Source organism: Chelonoidis abingdonii, chromosome 23 (genome assembly GCF_003597395.2).
Source record: "Chelonoidis abingdonii isolate Lonesome George chromosome 23, CheloAbing_2.0, whole genome shotgun sequence".
In the NCBI taxonomy this organism is placed as follows: domain Eukaryota; kingdom Metazoa; phylum Chordata; order Testudines; family Testudinidae; genus Chelonoidis; species Chelonoidis abingdonii.
The window spans coordinates 15351912-15362425 of record NC_133791.1 but is presented as its reverse complement, the minus strand read 5'-3'; the positions used below and the strand labels follow the sequence as shown (position 1 = coordinate 15362425).

The 10514-nt window shown below is 41.6% G+C and overlaps 1 protein-coding gene across 1 annotated transcript in view; it reads right to left on the bottom strand.

Annotated features, from left to right (window-relative positions):
- Positions 1-10514, bottom strand: part of UBR4 (ubiquitin protein ligase E3 component n-recognin 4) — a 114040-nt gene that overhangs the window by 102937 nt on the left and 589 nt on the right. Inside the window, 10 exon segments of the mRNA XM_032787556.2 lie at positions 85-275; positions 386-445; positions 806-930; positions 1810-1934; positions 2111-2252; positions 2996-3098; positions 3761-3900; positions 4028-4157; positions 5130-5233; positions 6046-6143. Of these exon segments, the coding sequence (XP_032643447.1) occupies positions 85-275; positions 386-445; positions 806-930; positions 1810-1934; positions 2111-2252; positions 2996-3098; positions 3761-3900; positions 4028-4157; positions 5130-5233; positions 6046-6143 (1218 nt within the window).

The following is a 10514-nucleotide window of genomic DNA, read 5'->3' as shown; positions in this document are numbered from 1 at the left end:
CTCAGAGGTAACAGCCACAGTGTAACAGAACAATATCATAGTGATGTGCTTAAACTGATTAACTTAGTGGAGGTATTCACATACCCTTTCCCAGGTCCCAGCTTGGGAGACCCAACTCCCTCTTTGGTACGAGCAATAATGTCTCTGACTCGAAGAGCAGCCAATGGGTCTTTCTCCTTTCCCTTATCGGCCAGGGCAGTGGGGTTGAGGTTCAAGATCAGGAAGAGGCTGTTGAGCAGACACCAGGCCCCAAGCAGCTGGAAATTCTGATAATGCTAAGCATTCGAACAGTGAAAAAAAAGACAACAAAAATAAATCCAACTGACCAAATGCACCACCACAAAGTTAACAAAGAAAAAGGTTCCCGATGGGATGTGAGTATTACCTCTCCCCCTGCACGGCGTGAGTTGCTGATGGCTTGACCAATCATTTCATATATTTCAAGCTGTAAGTAAAACCAAAGAACACTGCAAGATTACGAGGATTTATTAGACAAGTCACTAAACCATTCCACGCACTACTCACACACCCTTCTCTGAAGCTTGCTCGGTTCCACTCCACCGTAAACCTCCCCACTGCAAACTCTCAGATATTACTAGCTTATATTGGTATCAATCTTTCTTCAGGTGTCAGCAAGTCCAGTGCCAGGGACCAAGAGAAGCTCAAACAATTAAAATTGGTAGGCATTTCCATGTGTAAGACCTAAATGGAATTTCCCCTGGTTCTTTGCATCGTTGACAAAAATAAAATGAAAACAAGACAACTGCTCTCCCTTAACCAGTTGCATTCCACACCATCAACTTACACATTTCTGTACAATGGTGGCAGCATCATTTTCGTAATCATCTTCTTTAGAACTTGTGGATCCAGTTCGTACCTGCTGGGTGCTGCCCACATGCAGGATTGCCATGCATGTTGCCACACTCACACCTGATGAAAGAAGAGGGCAAAAGACCACATTACAATTAAGAGCTGATCTTGGAAGTCTATATTCCTGTTCACTTTGCACTGCTGACTGTAGTGTGAAACCATACATGGAGTTGACTAGGCCAGGAATATTCACCATTCCAGTAGGAAGAAGAGAGGATATTTTCAGTTACCCTAAAACAACAAAGTTACATACAGCCTAATACTCAGGAGGGAATCTGATATAGCAGAAATTATTAACAGAAAACTTTACACACTGATTACACATTTTCATAATTCTAGGGTGCTTACACACACTTGGGAGACAGGGCTGAATTCTGGGTATAACTAGCAAATCTAAAGGATAAACTCTGGGAAACATTCGAAGTCCTGAATAAGCAAAGCAGGAAAGGTAGACGATGACAACTAAGGAAGTGTTTCATTACTGAACTTGTGCATCCCAAGGTCAGGTTTGCAAGGACTGCCAACACTAACCAATGCCCCCTCGGTCAAAGCAACTCTGCATTAGCGCTGTCCATGGACATTTTGGTGACATTACAACAATTTCCTGCTTAACTTGAACACAATACTGCCAAGTCAGCCTTCAGATTTACAAGAAGGAATGGGCACACTTGGTTCCTAGTGCAATGGGCTGGGAGTACTGCGTTGCAGAGGCAAACCCCAGGGAATTCAGCCTGCCTCCTCCTCCATTCAATCAAGGTCAACCTTCATAGAGTGTCCTGTTCAGTCCTCCCTCAGCACGACAGGAGGAGGTCATTGTTTGGGTCTCAAAGGTGCAGGTTACAAAGCAGGGGAAATGCAGAGCTACTTAGAGCTCTGGGGAGAGAGAGAAAAGACTTTTGATATCTAGAAACATGATGCTACCAAAGGACATTAACTCACCTGCATAAAGGCAGCTGAGGGCAAGAACAGTCACATCCTGCAGCCGTGTGGGAGTCAGGGGCTCCAGCACAGGGAGAGACAAAGTATCCAATGCCATAGTCACATCTATCACTAGCGAATGAAACCTATAACAATCATTGAAATGAATTAAGAAAAGCACAGTACACTCTGGAGAGGACTTTCTGGTATCAAATGTCTAACAGAAGAGAGACAGAGGCCAATACTGAATCCCTTGTACATTCACACACTCTCATATAGCACACTCAATATTAACCAAGGAAGAAAAATTGAAATTGCTTACCCATTGCGAACTGCAGTGGCATCTGCTACTGTGGCCGGCATAATGAAAAACGAGTTGGCCGACACTGCATCCTGAAATCGATTTATGTATCGCAAAAAGTAAGGGAGGTTCAGACACACTCGCAGCAACTTTTCAGAGCCACCTATCAGACATAAATCAGAGAAAAATGGGCCATTGTTTTATCTTTGTTGTTCCACTGAGTGGCTTTAAAACTAGAAATAAGGTGACAGAGTGGATGAATCACTGGCTTAAATCAGTGGGGATAAAATTTTCCCCACATTTCACCTGTGGCATTATCTTTAAAATGAATGCAGTTGCAATTTGTTGTGAGGAAATATAGGGGGATGGCACAACAGAGTAGGTAACTGGGATAGAGACACAATTTAAGATCTCGTTTAAATACACCACAGGATAGCAGCCAAAAAAGTAACAGAAAACGTTTGTGTGGCTACATGGAAGGTCTCATGCTCATCCTGTGTGGCACATTAGACCTAACTTATGCAGCAGCGACTCCCAACCCCACCACTCAGGCCCAGTCAATATGCCATTCCTTGTCATTTTACACTGCCTTTTTCTATGTATCACTGTTATTTGCATGTAAGTGAAATTATCTTCATCCTGTTCCTAACAAACAAGTATCCACATCACAGCTGCCATCTTTATTGGCAATCTCAATGCAAGGCACTCATGGAGATGAACTCAACCTCCGCTCATAGAGCTACTTCCTTCAGGTTAGGGATGGCAGGGTGTGATATAGGGCAGGCTTGAACTATCGTTACCTATGTTGCATCTCTGCAGTACAGGACTTCAGGCTCCAGGGATTACATTTTGGGACCTTCTAAAAACACTTTTTTTTTTTTTTTTAAATTAAAAGCTCATTCTTACCAAGCTCTTGCAGGCTGGCTACATTCTGAGCAATGAATATACTTTTGGTCTTCGCCGCAGAGGCTTGATCTGTAGATGTCTGATTATCACTTTCTCCTTCCACCTAATAAATAAGCAGTCATTAAATAGAGAGGTGGTTCTCAACCAGGGATTCAGGGCCACCTGGGGGGCCATGAGCAGGTTTCAAGGGGTCCGCCAAGCAGGGCCAGCATTAGACATGCTGGGGCCCAGGGCAGAAAGCCAAAGCCCCAGCACATGGAGTTGAAGTCCAGGGCCCCATGCCCCACCACCTGGGCCTGAAGCCTGAGCAATGTAGCTTTGTGGCATGGGTCCCCAGGCAATTGCCATGATTGCTACCCCCTAATACCAGCCCTGGCTTTTATATGCAGAAAACCAGCTGTGGCACAGTTGGGCCACGGAGAACTCCTGAAATACAGGACAACCAGCATCTGAAAATGGGGTATTACTGCAGGTCTTTTTATGGGAGCAAGACTGATCTACAACACAACTCAACAAGGAGCCACACCTACAAAGATGTTAGCTTTCCACACTGTGATAAATCAACCACCAAAAAATTTACCATACTTTCCTCCACCTCATTGCCACTCACCCACATGCAAATAAGATTTAATCAGTACAGAAGAGCTTCATCTGAGTATATATATTAAAAGGTCCCTGTTCATCTCCTATAGCCATCTGCCCATCCCTATTCTCACACAATAATATTAGGAACGTGGCACTTCTATTCTAAGGCTGTTTGTTCACCTGGGTGTCTGGAACAAGAGATGGTGATGCTGTCACTCTAGGGTTAAAAACTGATGTTAGTTGGTTCAGGAAGTTCATCTGCACCTCTTTCTGTCGCAGTTCAGGGTTCACTGGAGAGGCCAACTCTTTTTGATCCTCCACTGCAGAGGCAGAAGAAGAGGGTCATTCCACATGTCAAGGGTAGGAAGAGTGTAGTGCTTTGTATACCTAAGGGAAGTACTGCATTGAAACAACAAGAATGTGCTAAGATTTCATTGAAGCACTTACCATCAGAGAGGGTTTTGATGGTCTGAGGCAGTTTGGCTGATTTCATCATTGCTGTGAAAGTAATAATTTCAGTTCTGTCCAGGCGGCTGCAGCCAGTGCAGAGCCCCTTTATCAGCAGAATCAGGTGTTTCTACAAAAAGAAGGACACCAAATCAAATCCAAATGCTTTTGTTCCCTATTTTTCCCTTAACACTGATTCCCTCTGGGGCACCTGGCATTGGCCTCTGTCAGAAGACAGGATATTGGGGTAGATGGACCTTTGGTCTGACCCAGTATGGTTGTTCTTATGTTCTCCTCACAGGCCAAGGCTGATCTCTCATCTATGGGCACGGAAGGCAATGAACAGCAGATCAGACAGCATCCGGGACTTGAATCCTCTCCTTGCTACGGAACAGCACTTGGAGAAGCAATCTTTCCGATAGTGCACTCAGGCTCAGAAGAAGTAAGTGATCACATTGTGTCTGAGCCTCAGAAGCCAATTTACCTTTAGGGTTTTAATTGACTGTGAAACTCGGCAACCCGTTTTCTTGTTGTGAAATACAAAAACTCTCCCTAGGAGAGGAACACATGACCAGAGAAGAGTTTGTTTCTTACACAAGAAGAACAAATGAGTTGGCAATGCAGAAGCATCTCTCAAGATCACAATATTAAAGCAAAGCAGAGAAAAAAGAAAATCAGAATGGATGTTCAGAGTTCTATTTAATCACAAATCTGGAGGCAACGCTCATCTTAATGCCTGCACACAGGAATTCTGGAAAAAGAAGGCATTAACAAGGAAGATCCAGTAAGTTACGAGTACCATGTGTGGCAGGCAGGCAAAGGAAGGTGGATTAGGTCACTTTCCATCCCTGCAAAAGCGTTTCCTGTCTCTCTTCTTTTTCCTGCTCCCTCACAACCCTTACCCAACTGAGGATGCAGCAACAAGATGGTGTTACAAGCGTTACCCTTCTAGGGCACTAAATCTTAAATATTTTTAGAATAACTTTGCATCTTGCAACAGCTCCCAGAATTACACTGGAGCAGACACTAAGAAGGAAGAAGCCATGCACCCTTTCTCTGATACAGTTCTGCTTCCAGTCTCAAAATCCACCCTTTGACTCACTTGTGAAACAGCACATGCCTCATCTGGGTTTTCAAGTCGCAGTAGTGAGAATTCGATCAGAACTTTACAAGCAGCTGCCACGGACTGCAGCTGGTTCCTGGGGACTACAAAAGTAAAAGGCTTGTATCACTTAACCCCACCTTCTGAGAGTTAAACCACCGCAATACATTCTTAACACTATTGAAGAAAACAGTACACAGGAGAGAGAAGAGAGGGTCTGATCCCAGTACTCTTATAAATAGCACCTCACTCCTCAATGAGTCCCAGTAACTTCAACAGAACCACTTGCACAGTAACATACTGTATTGAGAGAAGATTAAGTTTAGTCTATTTCTTTATTAGACAACAACATACAAGGAACATCGGTAAAGCAAGAATAATTATCTATACTGGTGTAAGGGCCACCACAAACACAAGGGATACTATAATAGTACACCTCTACCTTGATATAACGCTGTCCTCGAGAGCCAAAATATCTTACCGCGTTATAGGTGAAACCACATTATATCTAACTTGATTTGATCCACCGGAGCGAGCAGCTCCATTCCCCCCCCGCCCCCACTCCCGAGCGCTGCTTTACGACATATCTGAATTCATGTTATATCAGGTGGCGTTATAACAGAGTAGAGGTGTATTTGATATTTTGCATTACAATGACATTAAAAGGCTTCAATAAATAATGAGAAAGGTCATAAAGCAAAGAGTTCACCATTAGTTTTGTATTAGATTTCACTTACAATGCCTAGATCCCTAGGTCTTCCCTCACACTCGTGAACAGGCTGCCGGAACAACGGCAGGCAAGTGCCAGACCCACAAATTCTTCATTAACATCCAATTCAGAAAATAGACTTGAAGCAAGTACCAAAAAATTACATCCTAGTCACTAGACAAGAAATAGCACAGGCTGAACACTTACTTAGGCCACACACTGTAGTGATGTAATGAGTGGAGAGCGCAACAAAGGAAGAGTAGAAGGGCTCATATTGTTTGTCATGGTGCAGGATTTCAGATTCACTGCAATAAGAAAACATAGCAGGAAAGTAAGTCAGATGTATAAAATAATAGTGTATGTTTGAGTGCTTTGAAAATGTGATGTATTAATTAATACATGGAAGGCAAGAGGATTTAAATTCCAAATATATATTCAAAATAAAACATGTGGAATAAAACTATTTTTCTCTGAGCAATGCAGCATCTCTGCTGTTCCCAAGGAGCTCTCTGACATCACCCATATGGACTTCTGCATAAACAGTGAAGAGGAAAATACCAAGGTCAAAATCAGCTGTGGATCTGAGAAGAGAATTCTGATGCCCCACTGATGTGCCTCAACATTAGCATGGATAGGCCCCCTTGGAATGAAAAGGTAGCTGTGTCTTAAGAGCTAATTCAATCCTCAGTTTTTCCTGTGATTGACAGAGTGGTGCCTATTGTGGTGACACTGTGTGATGTGGATATCTGTCCACTAGCTAACGAATCACATCACACAAGCCATCAGATGGTAGTAATTGTCATTCAGTACCGACTAGATCTGAACTAGTAATTTAGGCTGAAAGACTTGCCTATTGGTCATAGAAAAATGTGGTTTGACGGCCTACAGAAGGCACTTTGCATTAACAAATGAGATACTTCAGTTCAAACCCTGGAATCTACCTAAATTCAGCAGAGGCAGGGGAAGCAGCTAGAACAGTTGCTAGTGACCTGTCGATGATAATACTGAGTCTGCAGAAGAGGCAGAATTGAACCCAGGTCACCTGAGTCACAGTCCAGTGTCTTAACCACGAGACTATCCTTCCTCTCAGTACATTGAAGAAAAACAATCTCTCTGCTTGCCTGCAGCCTGAGTGCGTGATTGACTTTATCCTGTCCAGCTACCACTGCTTTGGAAGCAGAGAAAGATTCAAGAGCAGTTAGAGTACCCCAGCACTCAGCTAACAGTTTTATGACAGAGTCCGTGGACCCCTGTTGGGTTCCATGACAGTGTTCAGTGGCAGACCATGCAACAATAAGAAACTGACAAAGAATGATTTACCTAATCCCCCTGATCAGATATGTAATAAATCAAATAGAGACAGTGAGGGAAACACTGGAATAAGGTCTGAGCGGAGGAAAAACTCTCAACCTATTACAATAAATTTATGGAAAACAAGTGGAAGATACCTTTGCAGTTTCCTGACTCTAATCTCATTGGATGATCTGCCAATCCCAATAGTCAGTTGAAGAATTTCTGTTTTAGTTTTCTGTGTCCCTAGAGTTTAGGTATTTGAAACAGAAAGTCTCTCCACTTCCAAAGTGAATCTATAAGTACTCCTACAGCTTCGTCTTAAATCCCTGGAAACATGAGAGGAAGTTTAATACTCTTTCATCCTGTCTACATGCCTGGTTATACGCTCCAGTGATTTCCACAGCACCACATTTATTATTTATCAGTACTCTGCAGCTATTTATTTTTAGGAAGTTCTTAATGTCAGCCAGCCACTTAGGAACAAACACTTTGCCACACTAGATCAAAACAATGAACCCCTAGGTTTGGTATCCTGTCTCCAGCAGGCAAGATACATCACACCCTTATGTTACCTGCACACTGGTGTAATCTTAAACATCCAGGAGGATACAAGGAACAATTCCCTGCTGACCTGTGCAGTGATCAGTTAATGACCATCTTTACCCCTTTTCTATTTTCCAGTCACATTTTGCCATCTTATTGTGAAAAACTTATCAGAAATAGAGTAAACTGTGCTACATTCCCTCTCTGAGGGATGAAGACAGCAGGTCTGTAGCTCAGAATTCAAAACTATTTTCTTTAACTTTTACACAGGCAAGAGCAGCCAATAAGATTCTAGGGGCTTCATTTGATGACATTCAGTTACCAAAAAAAAAAACAAAAAAAACCTGCTGATTTTCTAAGGTTCACCTCTACCTACCTCTTGCCAGTATTTTACTTAGTTTTTAATAATTTGGAAGTTCTCAGTACAATCTGTTCCTGTAATTTAGGAACCAGACTGCTTCACCATAAATCCAAAGAATCTAGAGGCTTGAAAATAGACCTCTCCAATGTTCATATTCTCATGTGTTCCGATTCACTAGTAGGTTTTGCTCTTCCACCTTTGTGTGCACAACCGTAAATTAACAGCAACATCCATACATGATGTATTTTAAAGAGAAGCAAGAAAGAACAATCTGGGGATCCAACAATTTGGCAACTACTCTCAGCTATTACTACTCTGTTGTGTAAGGCAAATTGTGTGATATATTAATCCCTCCAGAGTTACCTGAGGCCAAAGGTAGAGGAACTAGAATGCAGGGAAATGAAATGCAGCACATTTTGATTTGAAGATGAGAGATCTGTTTTTTTATTAAGAAAAGGGCAGTCACATAGTAAGTAATTGATATTATAATCAGGACTGTTTTTGTAAATAATGAAGCACAGCAAAAATATTCAACTGTGTAACTTATGTTGGGGCACAAATGTTTGTTAAATAATATCAAGATATATTAAGAGTTGAGCCAGTCTCTGTTGATTTTAGTGATTCAGGATCAGGCCCTTTATGTACAATAGTTATCACTAAGGCCTCCCTCTTGAAGAGGAACAGACTGACTCAAAAAAAAGTTGTCAACGTATGAACATCTCCCCCAAGTCTGTCCCGTTTGACCCAAGGAAACTCTTTTTTGTATACACACTAGATTCCAAGTTGATGGTGCAATTTCACATAATTAATTCATAATTCAAAGTTAATTTTATAATATTTAAGCAAGAGGGCCCAAACTTACTAGCTGCTAAACATATGTCATTATGAAAACTCCTCCATTAAATTGTTAATGCCTAAACCTAAGAACCAAAAGCAGCAGTTCTCAGAAAAATAGATCATGTCGTATTTTTAAAAGTTATTTCAGAGTGTTGAAATACATGCACTCTTTATTTATTTGGACTGCATTATATTATGCTTATGATGACAACTGTGCACCTCATGGATGTCATGAATTACATCCGCTGATACGCCCATTAGAAAATTCAACAGTATCTTTTTGAAAATAAATTCTACCATGTCTAAAAGTTGAGACTGGTTTAAAATACAATCATATGCATTATCTTCTGTTTTCTTCCTCAGTTAACGATCCTCAAATGCATAGGGTTATGCAACACCACAGTGAGGCCACAGTCTGAAACAGGAGGTCCAATCTTGCAAAGCACAGAGTGCCTCAGGGCACTCAACACATCAGATTAGGCCCTCCAACAACTGTTCTCACAATAATGATGATGTGAATCCATAAATCAGGCCAATATTTTCATTATTGAAGAAAGGACATAAAGGATCAAAGACAGCCATCGATACAACGATCAACATTTTTGAAATATGTATTTTATTAAGGCAGTGATCAATTTGCCTACTCAACAGCTGAGATCCACAAGAGAAAGGCCATGTTAGGAAAACCTTCAAAAGCAGGATTTGCAGAAAGGTTCTTTAATTGCATAAACACATATGCAGGTTTCTAGGTGAACCATCATATACATACGTGAAAAACCTTCCTGCTCTAGGTGTCTACTGTTTGGGGTATTTTGTCTGATTTGGCAAAACAATGTTGTATTGTAACTGTTTTTCTAATGTGTCAAGTTTGGAATTGTTTTTGTTTGTTTGTTTTTTGCTTCCAAACAGGAAATTGTGAGTTATATTTATCTGTAACTGAAAATAATGTGGTGGTATTCATATGTAAAGTTTATGCTATACAAGAACTATTTAATAAACCATCAGTCATGCATTAATAACTTTAGAAAATACTCCCAATAGCAAATACTCTATGCATTCAAAATGAGACACCTCCAGCTTCTGGGAAAGACAGACCAGATCAGAAAGAATCTCGCCTTTGAGTAAAACTTCCACCCTCTGTATTTCTTAAAAATAGTTTCAGTGACAGAACCTAAATCCAAACCCATTTCATCTAAATGAGATGAAGATCTAGTACATCATTGTCCAAGGACCTCAATAGTTTGCATTATGCAGCATATAAAATCATAACACATTTTTAGCCAGAGAAATATGAAGACAAAACAACAGTCTAAAAGTATGTGAAGGGTATAACTGCCAAGAATAAGGCAGAGCTCATCTATTTTACAAGACACCAAATAGCTACAGAAAATGGAGAAAAGGGATATGAACCCTATCTCCACTTGTGAGCTCCCAAGGGCAACAATCTGAGGAGCCCAGACTCTCAGAAGTTGGAAAGAGGCAGGATGCTAGTGATCCTACCAGGGTGTTGTCCCCTGGACACTGCTTGGGGTTCCATTTTCCATAGTAGCCTCAGGCTAGCGGCTGTTGGATGCATTTAAGCCCCACCCCTGTCAGGAATAGGGAAAGGGCTGACACCTTCCCCGTGCCCGTTCCTGCTGGG